Source organism: Balaenoptera physalus (genome assembly GCF_965194825.1).
Source record: "Balaenoptera physalus genome assembly, chromosome: 20".
In the NCBI taxonomy this organism is placed as follows: domain Eukaryota; kingdom Metazoa; phylum Chordata; class Mammalia; order Artiodactyla; family Balaenopteridae; genus Balaenoptera; species Balaenoptera physalus.
In genome coordinates this window covers 56,714,906-56,734,723 of record NC_138901.1, presented here as the reverse complement: position 1 = coordinate 56,734,723, position 19,818 = coordinate 56,714,906, and the positions used below count along the sequence as shown (strand labels likewise).

Sequence of the window (19,818 nt, the reverse complement as noted above, 5' to 3'; positions counted from 1 at the left end):
AGGTAAACAAGTTGCCGCGTGAGATCGCCCGCACGTGTCCTCTACAGCTCCGGGACCTCTCAGCCTATGAGAAAATTTGGAGGACTGGACTGGCGTCTGCGTCACCGATTTAGGCAGGTCGGGGGACGCTGCCACAGCCAATAAGAACCTCGGAGGTGGATGTGGGCGAGGCTTTAGGTCAGCTTCCAATCAACGTGCTAGGGCGGCCCCTCCCGCACGTGTATCTGTCACTGCTGGTTGGCAAACTGACCAATGAGAAGATGAGGGAGGCGGGCGGCGCCAATGGTGGCAGTGCGGGGGCTGGGTGGCCGCACGCGGCGCGGGGCATGGGTCGGCGCCCTTCGGCCAATAAGCTTGAGGGGTGTGGCATCCTGGTCGGCGGGCGGGCCTGGAGAAGCGAATCCAAGTCTCCTTGATGCTAGTTGGGAAGAAATTGGACGGCGTGCGCGCTGAGCGGTAAGTGCTCAGGCGTGGAGGGTGAGGAGCGGCGGTCGGTATGGGTTTTTCCGCGGTGGTTCTGTAAGGAGGGGTGTTAATGCATTGCCGTGAGGGGGATCTTGCAAATGCGTGATTACCGCGGTGGGAGCTCTGATGGTTGCGCGGGAATAGGGGCTGCGAACTCAGCTCTAGAGAGAGGGGAGCGGGAATCCCTCAATGCCCTAAGGTCCCTGTACCCCTGACTGCCGCGGGGAGGGGCTCAGAAGCCAGCGAACTGAGGGAGCTGAGAACCCTGCTCCCAGGGAGGTACGGGACAGGACCCCTGAGAGCCGGTGGGAGACGTTCCAGTGCGTGACTGCTGTTTGGGTAGGTGCCTTAAGCACTTGAAATAGGCAGGGGTTCTGAGGCTGGAGAGAGGTCCTGGTAGGGCAGTTGAGAGGGCACCAAAGGGGATACGGTGATTTGAAAAAGGGTGGGGTGATGATCTGTGTGACCCTGAGCTAGTCACATCAGGGCTCTGGATGTCTTTCTCATGTGTAAAGGGGAGGGGTTGGGACTCGGAGCCATCTTTGGGAGTAAACGTGGGGTAGCAACTGTCGGATCCTGAGAGGGAGGATGGATTTGTGCAGATTGGCTGTACACGTGTCTTCCTGAGCCCCTGGAGGTGAGGAGGCACCAACAGGGTGCTCTGGTATCTGTCTGTACAAGCAACGAGGCCTGTGGTAAAGTGACCTGCGGTAAGGTGGAAGAGTGAGGAAGTGGGGTTCCTAGGAAATCACTGGGGCTGGTGGCTGCTAGGGTGATCTCAAGGACTTTGTGAGCATGTGAAAACTGGGACTGTGATGATTTGAAGTGTGTGGAGAGTGCAAACTGAATGTCCCAGAGTAGAGGAGAGGTTGGATGGAGTCTGTGTTTTAGGCACCAAACTTAGAATTGGCTGAGTGTTTGAGAGGCCCAGGTTCCCAGAGCTGGTAACACCTCACAGGTTCCTGAAGGGTAAGAAACCAGAATGACAAGCCATTATCAGAGCTCAGATTTGAACCCTGGGTCCCATTTGTTAAGAGCCTGAGAACTGGTTATGAGGCATTTTAGGCAAGTTTGGTAATTTCTGAGCCTTAGTTGGTCCTTGTGGAATGGGGATAATGATACCCATCTCACAGGATTGTTCTGAAGATTAAATAAGATAATGTATGTAAAGTGCTCAGCGCAATGCCTGGGTCATGTTTTTAATTTTTTTTTTTTAGGTAAAACAAAATTGTTATAGGGTGACAAAAGAACAGTGACAGGGTGTAAGATTTATGTGAATGCTGTGGTTGGGAACTATTCTCACATTCTTAAGTTGTTTTGAAAATTTTGGTGACCCCCGCCCCATTTCCCTCTTCCTGGTTCTTGTCTTGAGGCACCAGCCCCAAACCTTCATTCCTCCCTTTTATCCCTCTCCCAAGATCCAGGCCCCAGGCTGGGCCATTTGCTCTTTCCCAGTTCGAGTTCCTCATCCTAGACCCAGTCTCCTCCCTATCCCTCCTCCCTGTCTCTGCTACCATAGTAACAAGAGATTCAGGCTCTGAAGGGGGCCTCAGGGAAGGAACAAAGGTCTCTTGCAGAACCTGGCCTCCAACTTCCCCGCCCTGGCTTTGGGATCGGGCCAGCAGATGTGTACAGTCTGGGAGAGGGGGAAAGCCAATGCCAGGAGCTGTAGGAGCAAGCCAAGGGGAGGGCGGATGCGAGTCTGGAGAAAAGAGCCAGGCGTGGGGGCGGGGGAGGGGGGGACCCCTTCCTCCTAATCGTCTCTCCAGGAATCCCTGGCTTTGGGACAGGACGGCTGTCGTTGGGTTGGGGGGAGGCGCCCAGGCTGGGTGCATGTCCTGGGCTACCAGCCAAAAGAACATGATGTTCCCAAGTTTGCTGGCCGCCGCCCTCTCGGGCTGGCCGCCTCCCAAACCGCTGCCTCTCCAGCCTCCCTGCCCCACATTCCCCGGCTGCCCCGCCCCGCCCCCTTCCTCCGCTTTGACGTCACCGCCGCCTCCCGCCCCCTCTCCTCCATTGACGGCAGCAGGGTCTGGTTACTGTGGGGACCGTGAGGCAGGATCCTGGTTAGGGCCTTGAGAGCTGCTGGAGCGCTGGACCCTTTTGTCTACGCAAAAGAAAAATATGGAGGTGGAGGTGGAGGTGGAGAGCAAGGATCGCCTCTGTCGGGGGAGATCACATCTAGAGCCCTAAGGAGTGCTGAGGAAGAAGAAAAAGGATGTTTCCAGAGAAGAGGTGTCTGAAAAGGAGACAAGGGACTGGGCCACAGTATATGAGTTGGGGGGACATTTTCAAGGAGAGAAGACTGAGAATCCAGGCTCCTGAATCCTTTATTTCCTGTGTTTTCTTGCTTTGGTTTTTCTGGGTTATTCTGTAAGCTTTTCCACAGAGCCCTGACCCTGCCCACCCCCCCACCCCCCCATGGGGAACACAATTGTTAAGGAAAGCTTAGGCCACGTGACAGTGAGGGGTGTGCACCCACGCTGATTACGTCAGCATCAGCCTCTTCACTTGCCACCCACGTTTCCAGGGAGCCCTGAGAGGAACTACACATCAGTCTTGGATGGAGGGGGTCTGTGTAACTGCAGCTCTTTGCGGCCCAAGCTGGCACTTTATTCCCCCAAATTAGGACTCAGTGTTCTGCTTCTGGCCTCTTAAAAAAAAAAAAAGTAATTTCCAGCTCCTTCTCTATTACTGAGGCCCGTCCCCCTCCCCTAGCTCTAGTTATAAAGTCACCATGTTTATGATCACCTACTGTGTGTCAGCTTCTCTCCTGGGGGCTGCGGAATACAGTTAAGAGACAGATGATGAGGTCCTTGGCTTTCTCTTCTCCTTGCGGTGGGGACCTGAAGCCCTTGCCACCCCACCTTTCTCTGTCTGTCTCTTCTCTCAGCCACCCCTTTGTTCCCCTGCAGCCCTGGCTGCCTGGCCCCTACTTTTGGGGCAGCCGTAACTGGGCGGCTGCATCCTCAGGAGAGAAGCACTAGTCACCACGTAGGTTGCCCAGTGACCTTTTCTCTGATTGGCCATGGAAACACCTGCCATTGTTTCCCTTCACAGCTCCTGTTGGCTCTGGCTGCCCCTTCTATTGTTTGCATCCTTCCCCCCACTCCACCCCCTCCTCAGATGTGGACCCTCGATTACCCTCCTCCTAGCTGTCCACAGGATTTGAAGTGTCAGAGGAAGGGATTGGGTAAAATGGCTTTATTGTGTTGACAAGGCTGGGGAGGGAACCTAGGAAAGGCCAAGCTGGGTTTTCTGTCCATCTCCTCCCAGGGACCAGCTGTCTCATCCAGCTTGGCCCACCTCCTAAGGTCTGCATTCTTTCTGCCCACCCCTGGCAAGGCCAGGGTGTCCCGTTGTGCAAGGCTGGTGAGTTCAGGAAGTAGAACTCTCTTAAATACCTACTGTGGCCCTGGTATTTTCGTTGAAGAGGGACAGCTTACCTCCCCTCCCTTCCCCTCCCCTCCCCTCCCTTCCATTATTTACTGTACAAGGCGTCCCGCGCCCATTGGCTGGGCTGTGGTGTCTGGGGCCCTTCAGCCCAGCGCCAGCACCCAGATCCACGTGCGCCCGTGTGTGTGACACAGCCCTGACCTCAGTGGGGGCCAGTAGCCAATCAGGCGCCGGGACGAGATCCCCAGCCAATTGGGGGCGGGGCCTGCGGCTCTGCCGGCAGGAGGCCAATGAGGGGCAGCGCCTGGCGTTATGCAACCCGCCTCCTGGCCCCGCGGAGCTTGCACTCGGCTGCGGGCTGCAACGGCGGCGGGCAGGCGGCCGGAGGGCACTCGCGCGGCCAGGTAAGCATCTCCGCGGCCACCCCAGGGGCCGGTCTTCGGCCCGGAGCCGGACTGCCGCCACTTCCAGCCTGATGGGCCGCTTTCGACCCGGGCGCTCAGATGGCACACCAATAATCCGCCTTCCTTGCCGTTGTCCACCCCCTCCCTGTCCCCGGGGACATAGGTATTCCTCACAATCCTGCACTGGGCGTCCGCACTCCTGACCTGCCTACCTTACCTCCAGCTTTGCCCCCAGCTCCCAGCTGCCCCGGCCCCACACCTGACCCTCATCAGGCATGCCCCCTGCTGCCTTTGTCACTCGGGGGGCCCCGGTTTTGCCCCAGCACCAGGACCCCGTCGGGCTTTCCGCGCTTCCCGCGCTCCCTCCTCCAGTCCCTGGCCTCGCGCCGGCTGTGATGTCAGCCCGGTTCAAACTGGAACATCTCGTTCCCGGTGCTAGTTCCTGCTGTTGGCCACAGCCTTCCCTTTCCTCCTGAAGCTCAGAAAATGCTCTGAGGTTGGGGGGTGTGGTTGGAGGGAGAGTAAGGGAACAGCCGTCTGCTGGTCTTTGTCCGTCCCTTGGTCAGAGCAGAGTGTGTCTGCTTCGGATGGGTGTGTGTGTGGGGGGATGGCGGTGGTGGCGAGTGTATAGAAAAGTAGGGGACCGAAGAGAGAGGATTCCTGGGTTCCTGACAATGGGAGGCCTCGGTCCTGGGAGTCGGGAGAAGGTGCAGGGGCCAGAGGAGGAAAGGCTGTGTTGTCTTGACCAGAATGATTGGGATCCTGGCCAGCGCCAGTCTAGGGGCTTTTGCGCGGAGGGCGGTGGTGGTTGTGTTTTGCTCTGGGGAGCAAGGCCAGCCTCTGAAACCCCGATGGCTGCCCCTCTTCCTACGGCCACTCGGCCCTCCGGGGACTGGGGATCTATTAGAGGTGGGTGACCCCTGGTCGCGCTTGCAAGTGCGGGAGTGTGTCGTTTCCCCGCTTCCGCCGAGAAATGGGGGAGGGGTCGCCCCCCCCCCCCGCCCTCTTGCGGGCTCTCCAGCAACCGCTGAGCTCAGCCGCTGACGTCGGTTTCCCTGGCGACCGCAGTGGCGGCGGAAGCGCGTGGTGGGGCCGCGCACGTCCGCGCGCATGTGCGGCGGAGGTGGCACCGCCCCCGGATAAAATTAGCCCGGAGGCCTAAATATAGAAGGCGGCAGGCTCGCCCCCTGCTCCGAGGCCTTGGAGTTCCAGGCGGAGTGGGGCCCTGCTGGCAATTTGGGGATGGGAAGTATCCAGGCTGTGGCTCACAGCTGAAGTTCTTTCTAGACGACCGCTTAGGTGCTACCTCCCCAGGCCACGCTGGCAGGGGATGTGGGGAAGGACCAAGAGAGGCCCCTTCCCACCTGCAGACCCGCGACCCCCGCCCGCCCCCCACCCCGTACGCGGACAGGAAACAGAAATTGCTTAGGCTCCATATTGGAAGCCTGGGTCTCAGGAGCGTGGGGGCCTGAAAGGGAGGGTCTGAATGAAACCGGCAGGTGTTGTGAATTTACAGCCCAGGTTTTTCTCCTTCTTGGTCTCTCTTTTCAGGCGCTGGCTGTGATCAAACTTCTCAGCTCTCTGAGGCTTGAGTCTCCCACCTCACTCCCCTGGCCAGGCCTCCCGGCCCCCTCGTGCCTCTCTGGTGGCCTCTCCGCCTTCCCTGTTCTCCTGCCCTCCCCATGGCCCAGACATGAGCGGCCCCCTCGAAGGGGCTGATGGGGGAGGGGACCCCAGGCCGGGGGAATCCTTTTGTCCTGGAGGGGCTCCATCCCCTGGGCCTCCACAGCATCGACCTTGTCCTGGCCCTAGCCTGGCTGACGACACGGATGCCAACAGCAATGGCTCCAGCGGCAATGAGTCCAATGGACCAGAGTCCAGGGGTGCATCTCAGCGGAGCTCACATAGCTCCTCCTCCGGCAATGGCAAGGACTCGGCCCTGCTGGACACCACTGAAAGCAGCAAGAGGTGTGTTTGGATGGGTTGCAGGTGCTAGGAGTGGTCTTTTGAGCAGACTGAGCTGGGAGACAGGCCCGTGCTGCTGGCCACTTTCTTCTCATCTTGGGTCTGTTGCTTCTCCCCTAGCACAAACTCTCAGAGCCCATCCCCACCCAGCAGTTCCATTGCCTACAGCCTACTGAGTGCCAGCTCAGAGCAGGACAACCCGTCTACCAGTGGCTGCAGGTTCGTGAGGTGAGGGCTGGGGGAGAGGGTTGGGGGCCACGCTGGGGGCTAATGCCTGTACCTGCTCCCTCCCTGTGGGCCCTGCAGCAGTGAACAGTCTGCCCGGGCAAGGACCCAGAAAGAACTCATGACGGCGCTGCGGGAGCTCAAGCTTCGGCTGCCACCAGAGCGCAGGGGCAAGGGCCGCTCTGGGACCCTGGCCACGCTGCAGTACGCACTGGCCTGTGTCAAGCAGGTGCAAGGTGAGTGAGTGGTGCTTCCTGGGCGGGCAATGGTCAGGTCCTGGGCTACTACCATGGGGGCAGTCTCCTCACTAAGTGTGCCGCTGCCCGCACCCTGCAGCCAACCAGGAATACTACCAGCAGTGGAGCCTGGAGGAGGGCGAGCCTTGTGCCATGGACATGTCCACCTACACCCTGGAGGAACTGGAGCACATCACATCTGAGTACACGCTTCGCAACCAGGTCAGCGCGGCCCAGCCTCTGTATCCCGACGCACCCCCAGCCCCACTCCCACAGCTCCTGAACCTGCTCTTGTCTTTGCTTTCTCGCCTAGGATACCTTCTCCGTGGCTGTCTCCTTCCTGACAGGCCGCATTGTCTACATTTCTGAGCAAGCAGGTATCCTGCTGCGCTGCAAGCAGGATGTGTTCCGCGGTGCCCGCTTCTCAGAGCTCCTGGCTCCCCAGGATGTGGGCGTCTTCTATGGTTCCACTGCCCCATCTCGCCTGCCCACCTGGGGCACAGGGGCCTCGGCAGGTGAGGTCCCCAAGTGCTTGGGGGGAGGGATGAGCAGTCCCAGGAAACACCTGCCATGAGGGGCCAGGGGCCCCAGGGTTTTCCTTGCTGGGTTCTTCTCAACCCAGGGAGGGGATGGGGAGCTGTGCTCACTGCTCTCCTGGTCTGTCTCAGGTTCAGGCCTCAAGGACTTCACCCAGGAGAAGTCTGTCTTCTGCCGTATCAGGTAGGCAGGGGACGTGGGAGCAGACCCCTTGCACCTTCCACACCCCCTGTCTTTCTTTGCTGTGTGGCCCTTGACCTTGAGGTGGGGGGGGTCGGGGGGTGGGTGGCTCTTCACTGACAGTCCCTAATGCCTCTTTCTTTTCCTGGCTAGAGGGGGTCCTGACCGAGATCCAGGGCCTAGGTACCAGCCCTTCCGCCTAACCCCATATGTGACCAAGATCCGGGTCTCTGATGGGGCCCCTGCACAGCCGTGCTGCCTGCTGATCGCAGAGCGCATCCACTCTGGTTATGAAGGTGGGCGGGCCAGGGGCCTGGCCTGGTTGGGGTAGGAGGAAGGGGGCCTTCTCTAGGCTGGGGGTGAGGCAGGACAGGAGTGTGGAAGACAGTTTTGGAACACAGAAGGTATTGTTAGAATGAGGGTTTGAACGCCCCTTTAGAGGTAGAGTTGGATGAGAGTCCTAAGCTAGGAGAAGGCAAAGGAGAGTACCTTGGTTTTCAGTTTCATTATTGGCGTGGGGCACAAAAATTGTCCAGACCATCTTTGTAGGCTAGAGGGCCCAGGGCAGAGCTGTGGAGAGAATTGTCTGCCAGCCAGCCTGGGCCTGAGGCAGCATGGAGGGCTGAGGAGCTGGACCATTCTGGATGAAATCCAATGGCCACGCTTTCTGTGCCTCAGCTCCCCGGATTCCCCACGACAAGAGGATCTTCACTACGAGGCACACGCCCAGTTGCCTCTTCCAGGATGTGGATGAAAGGTGAGGTCAGGACTTGGAGGAAAAGGAGGTGTCCAGGGCCGAGGCTTTGGCCATTCTGATGCCTCCTGTCATTTCAGGGCCGCCCCGTTGCTGGGCTACCTCCCCCAGGACCTCCTGGGGGCCCCAGTGCTCCTTTTCCTGCATCCCGAGGACCGACCCCTCATGCTGGCCATCCACAAGAAGAGTGAGTTCCTTTCATCCTGTGCGCCCTTCTGGCTGTCTCACGGGCTTCCTAACAGCTGCCCTTGTGGTTGTGTCTTTCAGCGCCTTGGTCTCTTGGATTTTGGGGTGGGGGGGAGGGCTCCACCACCTTACTTAGCTCTCCCTCCCACTGACCCGCACCTCATTTCCCACTCTCTTCAGTCCTGCAGCTGGCTGGCCAGCCCTTTGACCACTCCCCTATCCGCTTCTGTGCCCGGAACGGGGAGTACGTCACCATGGACACCAGCTGGGCTGGCTTCGTGCACCCCTGGAGCCGCAAGGTGGCCTTTGTGTTGGGCCGCCACAAAGTACGCACGTAAGTGGGTGGTGCCCTGGAGGGCGGGCCAGTGTGGAGGGGGCAGGGCTCAGCTCATCCTTCCCACCCCGCAGGGCGCCCCTGAATGAAGACGTGTTCACTCCCCCAGTCCCCAGCCCCGCTCTCTCCCTGGACCCTGATATCCAGGAGCTCTCTGAGCAGATCCACCGGCTGCTGTTACAGGTGAGAGTTGAGGGGAGGGGGCTTGGGAATGAGGAAGGCGTGCGGAGCAGGGCCGTGGACATCTGACCTGTCGCTCTCCCTGCCTCAGCCTGTGCACAGCCCCAGCCCCACGGGGTTCTGTGGAGTCGGCCCGGTGACTTCCCCAGGCCCTCTCCTCAGCCCTGGCTCCTCCAGTGCCAGCAACGGGGGTGACGCCGAGGGACCTGGGCCTCCTGCGCCGGTGAGTGCCTCTCTGCCACTTCACCCCTTTAGTCCCCCGTCCCCTTGTTCTCAGAGTCAGCACTGCCAAGCCCAGAGGAGCCTCGTCCACCTCCTTTTCTTTCTCGTCCTGCTCTCATCTCTCATCGTGATCTCCGCGCCTCCCCACTGGGGCCTTCTTCTTGCGCTAAGCCCTGGGCTCCCCAGGCTGGCCACGCCCCCCCAATGCTGCCCACTGCCCTGCCCCACAGGTGACCTTCCAGCAGATCTGTAAGGATGTGCACTTGGTGAAGCATCAGGGGCAGCAGCTTTTTATTGAGTCCCGGGCCCGGCCTCTGCCCCGGCCCCGCGTCCCTGGTGAGTTGGTGAGGGTGTGGGTGAGGAGTGAGGCCTGGGGCGGGGCGGGTCCCATGACCTTCAGCCCAACCCAGAGGAGCTTTTCTCTCCTCGGCCCAGCTACAGGCACATTCAAGGCCAAGACCCTTCCCTGCCAATCCGCAGACCCAGAGTTGGAGGTGGCACCTGCTCCAATCCAGGCCCCACTAGCCTTGGCTCCTGAGGAGGCTGAGCGGAAAGAAGCCTCCAGTTGCTCCTACCAGCAGATCAACTGCCTGGACAGCATCCTCCGGTAAGGCCATCCTGGCCCCTTCTCCCGCTTGGGCCCCGGCCCCGCCCCGCCCCGCCCCACCCAGGCACTGCCCTCATCCTCTGGTGCTTCCTCAGATACCTGGAGAGCTGCAACCTCCCCAGCACGACCAAGCGCAAATGCACCTCTTCTTCCTCCTGCACCACCTCTTCGGCCTCCGATGAGGACAGGCAGCGGGCGGGCGTGGTCTCTGTGGGGGCCGAGAAAGGTGAAGAGCCAGGCCGCCCTGCCCCCACCACCCCGTCCTCTGTTCCTGCGTCTGCATTTCTGTCTTTGGGGCCCCACCTCACTCTGTCCCGTCCCCCCCAGCCTCCCAGCGGGGCGGTAACTGGCACCATCTCTCCGTACAGATCCATCGGCAGTGCTGTCTGGGGAGGGGGCCGCCCCTCTGAAGGAGCCGGTGGTGGGAGGAGGCGCCTTGAGCCCGCTCGCCCTGGCCAATAAGGCGGAGAGCGTGGTGTCCGTCACCAGTCAGTGTAGCTTCAGCTCCACCATCGTCCATGTGGGAGACAAGAAGCCCCCGGAATCGGGTACGGGCGTGGCTGAGGGGGGCGGTGCCCAGGCTCCATCTGGTCCCCCAGCCAGCGTCCCACCCCCACCCCCCACCTGCCTTCTCCTGCCCTCTGGTTCCTGATGGAGAGAAGGAGCCCCCGTCTTAGCTCAGGGCTGCCGCTTCTTGCTCTCCCCCCGCCCGCCAGCCTCTGCCGCCTTGTCTGTCCCTCATCCTGCTTCCTGTGTTCTCACTGTCAGTTCACACACAAAGTCTGGGGTGTAGTTCAACCTGAGGTGCTGCCCACAGAGGGTCTGAGGCAGGGACTGTTGAAAAGCCCTGAAGGGTCTTCGGGCATTGACCTGGAAAACGAGGGAGGGAAGTGCGAGGTGTGGGCTTCCTTTCCAAGGAAAGTCACGGGGGCGTCATCCTAGGGTAGTGCCACTGGCGGGGACTGAGTATCTTTTCTTACCCTGGGACGGCTTTACACGGGGAAGAAGGCCCAGAGCCAGTTCTCAGTGGGGAGGCGGCCAAGAGATGCAGGGGAGGCCTAGGCTTGGCCGCAGGGCAGAGGCCAGGGTTTTGGCTAAGCTGCTGGACATGGAGGGTGCCGTGTGGTGTGGGTGTGCTAACGCTTAAGGTGATTCTGACCTTTCCCCTGTCTCATCTTCCTCAGACATCATCATGATGGAGGACCTGCCTGGCCCGCCTCCCGGCCCAGCTCCCAGCCCAGTCCCCAGCCCCACGGTGGCCCCTGACCCAGCCGCAGGTGCCTACCGGCCAGTGGGCCTGACCAAGGCTGTGCTGTCCCTGCACACCCAGAAGGAGGAGCAGGCCTTCCTCAGCCGTTTCCGCGACCTCGGCAGGCTGCGTGGACTTGACGGCTCCTCCACGGGCCCCTCGGCCCCCGGTGAGCCGGGTAGCCACCTGGGACGTCCCTGAGCCTGCCTGCGGCCCGGTCTAGGACCAGACTGTCGGGGGAGGGCTTCTTGAGGGAGGTCCTTGTGCTCCAGGGACCCAGGCTGCTGCCACCTCCGCCACCAGGGCCCTGCTTAGGGACAGGCCCTCGCTAGCTCCTCCCCAGCGGGCGGGGGTCCAGGCTGCCGCCAGAGGAGGGCAGCACTGAGACGGGCAGGCAGAGGCGCTCTGCTCCAGGTAAGCCACTCCAGGCCCCGTCTGGGGGCAGGGGCAGGAAGCGAGCCCACTCAGGACTCAGTTGCCGCTGACTGGGAGATCTGTGTGGACCGGCAGGGAGAACTGGGACGACTTCGGGTGGGGGCAGGGCTTCAAGGGCAGATGGAGGCCCCCTGCAGGCGGGCACAGGGCTCGGGACTGGGCTTTCCCGCCCACCTTGGCTCCATCGTGAGCCACACGGAGCACGGCCCCACTGGTAGGAGGGTCGCCCAGGCTGGCAGTGGCTGCTGGAGTTTGGTGGCTGGACCGGAGCCACCTGCCCGCTCGTCCACGACCTCGCCTGCCTCCTGTCCACCAGCAGGCCTGGGTCTTCTGCACACCCCCAGCACCCCGCCTCGTGTAACCTCTCCTTCCCCGGCTGCTTTGTCAGTGAATCCCGTGTCCCTGTGACTCTTCCCTGAAGGTCCCCCCACCTCCCCAGCATCCCCTCTGTTAACGTGTGGGCCAGGGAGCCAGATTTTCTGGGTCCTTCGCCTACCCTCTCCCTGGTCCGAGTGGCAGGGCAGCCGGGGTGGCAGGGGCGCTAACCCCCAGGTCGAGGGCCTTGCTCACCCTAGTCTCTCCCCTCAGGCTGCCGCCACGGCCCCGCGGCCCCCGGCCGCCGCCACCACTGCCGATCCAAAGCCAAGCGCTCCCGCCAGCACCCGACCCCGCAGGCCGAAGCCCCCTGCCACGTCTCCCACCCGTCGCCTGTGCCATCCTCTGCCCCCTGGCCCCCACCACCAGCCACGCCGCCCTTCCCGGCTGTGGTCCAGCCTTGCCCCCTCCCCGCGTTCTCCCCGAGAGGAGGCCCCCAGCCTCTCCCGCCTGCACCCACATCTGTGTCTCCTGCAGCTTTCCCTGCCCCGCTGGTGACCCCAGTGGTGGCCTTGGTGCTCCCTAACTATCTGTTCCCTGCCCCACCCACCTACCCCTGTGGGGTACCCCAGACCCCCGCCTCCCACTCCCCTTCTCCGTCCCTGCCCCTGCCGCCCCCCAGCCCTCCCCGCCGCCCCGACTCTCCGCTCTTCAACTCGAGATGCAGCTCCCCGCTCCAGCTAAATCTGCTGCAGCTTGAGGAGCCCCCCCGTGTCGAGGGGAGTAGTGCTGGGCGCCCCCCTCCCAGTGAGGAGACTGCTGACCCAGCGGCCAGACTGGTGAGCACTGAGGCCCGCCCCCATCCTCTTACGGCCCCCACGCGGCCCTCTCCCTCCGTTCCTCCCGTTAGGCTTCCTCCTGCCCCCTGCCCACCTGGCGTCCCCAGAGGGTGGTGTCGTGGGGTGGGCGGCCCCAGCTGCGTTTCTGAATGAGGCAGAAATCAGCTGCCTCATCTATGAAGTGGGGACAGGCCTGTGTCTGACAGGTGGTGAGGACATCCCAATAACTTCTGAGAGTGCATCTGCCGCTTGGAAAGGGTCCAGCGTCACGGCTCTACTCTTCGCCAGCTCTCTTGTCACTCAGCCTGGGCCCACTGTCATGGAGTGGGAAGAGGCCGCTTGGGTTGGGTGTGCCCCCAGCCAGAGGCAGCAGTTGAAGGGAAGCCTAGGTGCTGATCCCTTAATCCCTCCCCGTCCCCCTCCCCTCCCCCAGGTGGAGATAACTGAGTCCTCCAACCAGGATGCGCTCTCGGGCTCCAGCGACCTGCTGGAGTTGCTGCTGCAGGAGGACTCGCGCTCTGGCACCGGCTCTGCTGCCTCGGGCTCCTTGGGCTCTGGGTCTGGTTCAGGCTCCCATGAGGGGAGCAGCACCTCAGCCAGCGTCACGCGTGAGTGCCCCGCCTCCCACAACCCCTCCCGGGGTAGGACAGGGTCTGGGGGGTTGGGAGGCCAGGCCCCACTTTGGCCGAGCAGCCTGGGCCCCTGCCCTGCTTCCTAAGGCCAGTGGGCTTGAGTGAGGCCTGGTGGAGCGCCGGTCGGCCTGACTCTGTTGGCTGCCCGCCCCTCACTCTACAGGCAGCTGTCAGAGCAGCCACACGAGCAAGTACTTCGGCAGCATCGATTCTTCCGAGGCTGAGGCTGGGGCTGCCCATGCCAGGGCTGAGCCCGGGGACCAGGTCATTAAGTACGTGCTCCAGGATCCCATCTGGCTGCTCATGGCCAATGCTGACCAGCATGTCATGATGACCTATCAGGTGCCCTCCAGGTGAGGACTTTCAGGGACCTCCTCTGCCTCTTTTTCAGAGGAGTGGGGAGGCTGGCGGCCCACCCTCACTCTGCAGCTAACTTGGGGTTTTCTTTCTGGGCCTGGCTCTGCCCTGGGGCTTTCCTGTTCTGCCCCCCGCCCCTTGGAGCCCCATCATTAGTCAGGCTGAGGGCAGCTTTCCTGGTCTTGGAAGGCCTGAGTTCCCGGAGCACCGGTTCAGGGGAGGAGCGTGAGGCAGTGAGTGGGGAGCTGGGGAGTTGAGGTAAAGGAAAAATGCCAGCCTCGTGGGCCCTGGCCCCAGCTCCCATTCTCTGCCTCCTGAACCCCTTCCCGGAGCAGGGACATGGCCTCTGTGCTGAAGCAGGACCGGGAGCGGCTCCGGGCCATGCAGAAGCAGCAGCCTCGGTTCTCGGAGGACCAGCGGAGGGAACTGGGTGCTGTGCACTCCTGGGTCCGGAAGGGTCAACTGCCTCGGGCCCTTGATGTGATGGTGAGAAGAGAAGTCTGGGCCAGGAGGGAGAAGAAAGAATTGAGCTCAAGTTGAAAGGGTAGAGCCTAAGGGTTGATCCGCTCATTGTTCCTTGGATCATTAATTCTGAAGGATGTTAATTCCACTAAGTTTGCTGTTGGGTTATTTAGTGTTAAACCCCATGTGTTTTTGTAGACCTTTTCTTGGCCAATCTTATGCTAATGTATATTGTGATTGTCCCATAGTGGGGTCTGGATACAGGGTACAATGCATTTTCCAATCTTGTTGACCCCATGCGCATCTGTGTGGATTAATGTTTCTTGGGCGTACATTTTGGGAAGTACTCTCGAGTTGGGGAACAAGGGGAGCTGGGGTGGCAGGTCAGCAGTGAGAACTCTGCCTGACTCACTCATATCCTTTCTTTCTCCAAGGCCTGTGTGGACTGCGGTAGCAGCACCCAAGACCCTGGCCACCCTGATGACCCACTCTTCTCGGAAATAGATGGACTGGGGCTGGAGCCCATGGAGGAGGGTGGAGGCGAGGGGGGTGGTGGTGGTGGTGAGGGTGAGGGTGGTGATGAGGCCCAGGCCCAAGCTGGGGCCACGGTCTCAAGCTCTCAGGACCTGGCCATGGAGGAGGAGGAACAAGGTGGGAGCTCATCCAGTCTAGCCTTACCTGCTGCAGAAAATGGCACCAGCTAGACTACATTTGGGGCCACCTCCGGGAATGCATGAGAAGCTTCCTTCTCCCATGTCCCAACTCGAAGAACTCCGATGTGGCTGGACCAACCAATAGAAAACTGTCCCGGCTTCTCCCGCTGTAGCGGGGGTGGGACCTACCCCCCACCAGCAGCAGGATCCAGGGGCTGCCACTGGCCTCTTAGAGAACAGAGGGTGGCGCTCTTCAGCCCAGCCCAGAGAAGCCGCACCTCCCCTCCCTGCTGAGGAGTCGTTCCTTCCCCCTGGACAGGGTTGCTGACAAGCTGCTGAAGTGGTTCTCCAAGCCCCAGCCGAGCCGGAGTCCCTGTCCCTGAGGGTTGGGGCTGCGTTTATTTATTGGGGGAGCCAGCCCTCTGAGGCCCAAGCAGGACCCAGTGGTCCAGACCCCTAGCTGCTCCGGGGTGGGGGAGGTTGGTGGACCGTGGAGTCCCTGGTGCTGCCCCTCAGGTGGGACCCAGGTGTTCTCAGCTGTACCCTCTACCGATGACATTTGTGTTTTTGATATTGTGTCTGTTATTTTTTAATATAAAAAGAAAAAAAATACCAGGACTTTGTGGAATTAACTTTGCGGGTTGGGTTAGGGGAGCTCTTTGTGGGGAGGTGTGGCGCCCCGCTTTCCGGAAGGTTGTAGTGAGAGTGAGCCATTCCCTCCCGTGAGGACCTGCATCCCTCTTCTCCCCACACCCTTTCTCGCTGAGAAAGCAGGTCAGTCTAGGTGGCTAAGGGACGGGGAGCCACGCACCCATTCATAGTCAAGTTGGTCCCCAACGGTGTGGGAGAGAGGGAGGTGATGCAGAGTATTAACCCTCAGGCTCAGAACTTGGGAAAGAAAGGGGGAACCTTGTAAAGGATGAGTCACTGAAGACCCGTGGCAACCATTATTTCGGTCGTCTCTCGATTAGTGACCCTCAGGAACAGCTGATCAATATCTAGACTCAAGGACCCACCCATCGGCGCCGTGGCTTAGCTGGTTAAAGCGCCTGTCTAGTAAACAGGAGATCCTGGGTTCGAATCCCAGCGGTGCCTGGGACAGTTAACTGTAGTATATTATTGCTGCGAAGGGGACACACCTCCAGACTTTGAAAGGGGGCCTCTCTGTTGTACATATCGAAGGATTATTCTTCTTACCATCCATCCCGTTGCTATTTGAGTCTCCCTCCCTGTGCACTTTTAGTGCGAATTTGGAGGCTCACGCCAGCTGTCATGAACCAGGGTGTAGCGGCATCCCTTTGTCTGCCTTCAGCGGGGTGGGAACGTGGACTCAGGTTTGGTTGGGCCCATTTTGTACTGTGGCTCGGGGCAGGGAGAGAGAACTGGAAATTCGCCGCTTCCGTAGGACCGTTGCCTCACAGGCGCACGCGCACTGACGCATCAAGACAGTAAGACGGTGCTCGCGAGAGGCGGGCGTGTTGATAGGCAGCTATAGCTGCGCAGGCCCAAGGCCGCACGCGGCTGTGATGGCCGAGTGGTTAAGGCGTTGGACTCGAAATCCAATGGGGTCTCCCCGCGCAGGTTCGAATCCTGCTCACAGCGTCAGTAGTTTTGGGAACGGATACTACTGCCACCTCCGGTGAAGAAAACAACTTGTTTTTCCAGTGCTGTCTTCCTTTGGAGCAGATCCCACTTTTATTCCAAGACTCAGGGACTCAGCCACCCAGGACCTGTCCACGAGCGCCCTCTTGCGGGCCTCAGATTCCTGCCTCTACTCCTCCTCCAAAGGTTATATCAAGCAACAAGCCGTTTTAACTGCCAATTTGAATTCATAACTCCAAACTCAGGTGTTTTCTCAGTGCTATTAGCAATCATATCACATTTCCCCATCCATTTCCCCTCCAACTCTCCTACACGACTCTTTCATTCCTTTTCACATCAAACCACGAATCCCTTCATCCTCCTTCAGCTTTACTTCCTGTTTCACAGTGTTAAAAAGGCATTCGGTAATCAAAACACTACGGTACTGGCACAAAAACAGACATATAGATCAATGGAACAGGATAAAAGCCCAGAAATAAACCCACTCACCTATGGTCAATTAATCTACAACAAAGGAGGCAAGAATATACAATGGAAAAAAGTCTCTTCAATAAGTGCTGCTGGGAAAACTGGACAGCTACATGTAAAAGAATGAAATTAGAACATTCTCTAACACCATATACAAAAATAAACTCAAAATGGATTAAAGACCTAAATGTAAGACCAGAGACTATAAGATTTCTAGAGGAAAACAGGGAAAACACTCTTGGACATAAATTGCAGCAATATCTTTTTGGATCCGTCCCCTAGAGTAATGGAAATAAAAACAAAAATAAACAAATGGGACCTAATTAAACTTAAAAGCTTTTGCACAACAAAGGAAACCATAAACAAAAAGACAACCTACAGAACGGGAGAAATATCTGCAAATGATGCGACCAACAAGGGATTAATTTCCAAAATATACAAACACCTCATACAGTTCAGTTCAAACAACCCAAGCAAAAAATGGGCAGAAGATCTACATGGACATTTCTCCAGAGAAGACATACAGATGGCCAACAGGCACATAAAAAAATGCTCCATATCGCTAATTTAGGGAAATGCAAATGAAAACTACAATGAAGTATCACCTCACCCTGGTCAGAATGGCCATCATCAAAAAGTCGACAAATAATAAATGCTGGAGAGGGTGTGAAGAAAAAGGAACCCTCCTGCACTGTTGGTGGGAATGTAAATTGGTGCAGCCACTATGGAGATCAGTATGGAGGTTCCTCAAAAAACTAAAAGAAGAGCTACCATATGATCCAGCAATCCCACTCCTGGGCATTTATCCGGAGAAAACTATAATTCGCAAAGATACATGCACCCTTATGTTCATAGCAGCACTATTTACAATAGCCAAGACATGGAAGCAACCTAAATGTCCATCGACAGATGAATGGATAAAGAAGATGTGGTATATATATATACAGTACAATATTAGCCATAAAAAAGAATGAAATCATGCCATTTGCAGCAACATGGACGGGCCTAGAGATTACCATATTAAGTGAAGTAAGCCAGACAAAGACAAATATTATACGATATGGCTTATATGTGGAATCTAAAAACAAAACAAAACAAAACAAATGAACTTATTTACAAAACAGAAATAGACCCATAGTCATAGAAAACAAGCTTATGGCTACCAAAGCAGAAGTAGGGGAATAAATTAGGAGTTTGGGATTAACATATACACACTACTATATATAAGATAGATAACCAACAAGGACCTACTGTATAGCACAGGGAACTATACTCAATATTTTGTAATAACCTATAACGGAAGAGAATCTGAAAAAAACGTATATATATTCACTGAATCAGTGTGCTGTACACCTGAAACTAACATAACACTATAAATCAACTATACTTCAATTTAAAAAAAGGCATTCCGAAGAAATTTTCCTACTGACATCAGCAATCACACCTGCCTACCTACCTGAGTCTGTGACCACATGCTATTGCCCTCCCTCCTAACTGTAGATGAACCCTTCCACCTAACTAAGGCCAACCCCTACACCAACTAGATCTCCCATTCCCTCTGGCCCACTCAAGGACATTGCTCTGTTTTCTTTCTTTACCATCAATTTCCCCCTTTTCTAACTGGATTATTCCCACCAGGTTACAAACATAATGAAGTTTATCTCAATTTAAAACATGCAACACAACAAACACCATCTTAATCCCACAACTCCCCTCCAGCTACCACTATGTTCCTCTGTTCCCCTCTACAGCAAAACAACTTCTCTTATGCCCACTGTTTCCAATACCATCTTTCCATTTTCCTTTGAACCCTCTCTAATCAGGTGCCCCCAACCCCCATTCATCAAAACTGCTTTTGTTAACGTTACAAAATGACCATCACATTGCTATATCCATTGATCAGTACTGAGCAGCAGTTGACACAAATGCTTACTCTTCCTGCTTAGAAACACTTTCTTCACTTGCCTTCTAGGACACCACACTCTTCTTATATTCCTTCCACGTCGTTAACAATTCATTCACAGACTCCTTTGCTAGTTCATCATCTCCTGGATCTCTAAATGTTGAAGTGTTTCCAAGGCTCAATTTTCTAGCCCCTTCTCTTCTCTATCTATATTCATTCCCTTGATGATCTCCAGGCTCATGGTTTAAAATATCAACCTATACTATAATAACACATCCCCAATTTTCATTCCTAGCTCCAAAACTCTTCCCTGCATTACAGATGCATATATCCTATTGCCCACTTATTGTTTCTACTTGGATATCTAATAAGGAATCACAAACTTAAAATGTCCCAACCAAATTTCTGGTCATCTCCCCCAAAACTGCTTCACCTGTAGTCTTTCCATCTCAGTAAATGGAAATTGCATTTCTTCAGTTAGCCAGACCAGAAACCTTAGAATCATCTCTGATTTGTCTCTCTCTCTCTCTCTCTCACACACACACATTCCACATCAAATCAGTCAACAATTTCTTATTTAAAATAGGTAAAAAATTTGACTCTTTGTTACTACACTTCAATACTACACCCTGGTCCATGCCACCCTCATCTCTCACCAAGATTATTGCAATAGCCCCTAAATTATTTCCTTGCTTCCACTCTTGTTCCTTGTTCCCTTACAGTCTACTCTGAACACACTGGGCAAAGTGATCCTTTTAAAACATAAATCAGATTCTGTCGTTCCTCTCTTTAAAATCTCTCAGTAGGGTATCAATATGAATTCATGGTTTTAATATGTATAGTTAAGGAAGGAAATGTAATATAAGGAAATGTATGCACATACACAATGTATACATACACCTATATTTCCTAGCTCTGTCTGCTGAGGGAGCCTAAAAGGAATGACACACAGTAGTGATAAACACACCAAGTGCTCAGATCTTGGTTACTAAATACCATTTTCCACTAAAATGAACCAGCACTCCTTGGAGAAAAGGGTGTCTCTAGGGCTGCATCTGGGGAATTACAAAATGATCTTAGAACACTTTGTTTCACAAGAAAGTAAAGAAGTGCTCAAAAATATTGGGTGTATATCAAAAAGACACAGCAGCTAGGGGCTGTGGCTAAAGGGGCTTCCATTGGCTAAATCTTGGACAATCTGAGCATTAAAAT

At 56.8% G+C, this 19,818-nt stretch overlaps 1 protein-coding gene across 7 annotated transcripts; it reads left to right on the top strand.

The window, feature by feature from the left end:
• Nucleotides 1–336: 336 nt before the first annotated feature.
• On the top strand, nt 337–15,245 carry PER1 (period circadian regulator 1). Of its 7 annotated transcripts, none has more exons than XM_082440673.1 (24): nt 383–456; nt 665–785; nt 5,817–6,233; nt 6,351–6,449; nt 6,537–6,691; nt 6,792–6,913; nt 7,005–7,206; nt 7,360–7,411; nt 7,562–7,704; nt 8,087–8,165; nt 8,243–8,349; nt 8,529–8,682; nt 8,757–8,865; nt 8,954–9,085; nt 9,315–9,420; nt 9,520–9,691; nt 9,787–9,917; nt 10,060–10,239; nt 10,876–11,109; nt 11,964–12,529; nt 12,963–13,137; nt 13,325–13,514; nt 13,854–14,004; nt 14,415–15,245. In XM_082440673.1, the coding sequence occupies exons 3-24, from the start codon at nt 5,959–5,961 to the stop codon at nt 14,682–14,684; spliced, it is 3,804 nt and encodes a 1,267-aa protein (XP_082296799.1). In that variant the 5' UTR covers nt 383–456; nt 665–785; nt 5,817–5,958; the 3' UTR covers nt 14,685–15,245. The 7 variants fall into 7 exon arrangements, with proteins under 7 accessions (XP_082296800.1, XP_082296799.1, XP_082296798.1 ...); XM_082440672.1 differs by having other exon boundaries at nt 665–804; XM_082440674.1 differs by lacking the exon at nt 665–785 and having other exon boundaries at nt 337–456.
• The last annotated feature ends 4,573 nt before the right edge of the window (nt 15,246–19,818 follow it).

Excerpts from the sequence above, each read along its gene's own strand:
- PER1 (XM_082440674.1), top strand. The coding sequence starts at position 5,959 with ATGAGCGGCCCCCTCGAAGGGGCTGATGGGGGAGGGGACCCCAGGCCG. Across the intron at positions 9,421-9,519 it reads GCCCCGGCCCCGCGTCCCTG|CTACAGGCACATTCAAGGCC; the intron begins GTGAGTTGGTGA and ends TCCTCGGCCCAG. Across the intron at positions 13,138-13,324 it reads CACCTCAGCCAGCGTCACGC|GCAGCTGTCAGAGCAGCCAC; the intron begins GTGAGTGCCCCG and ends CTCACTCTACAG.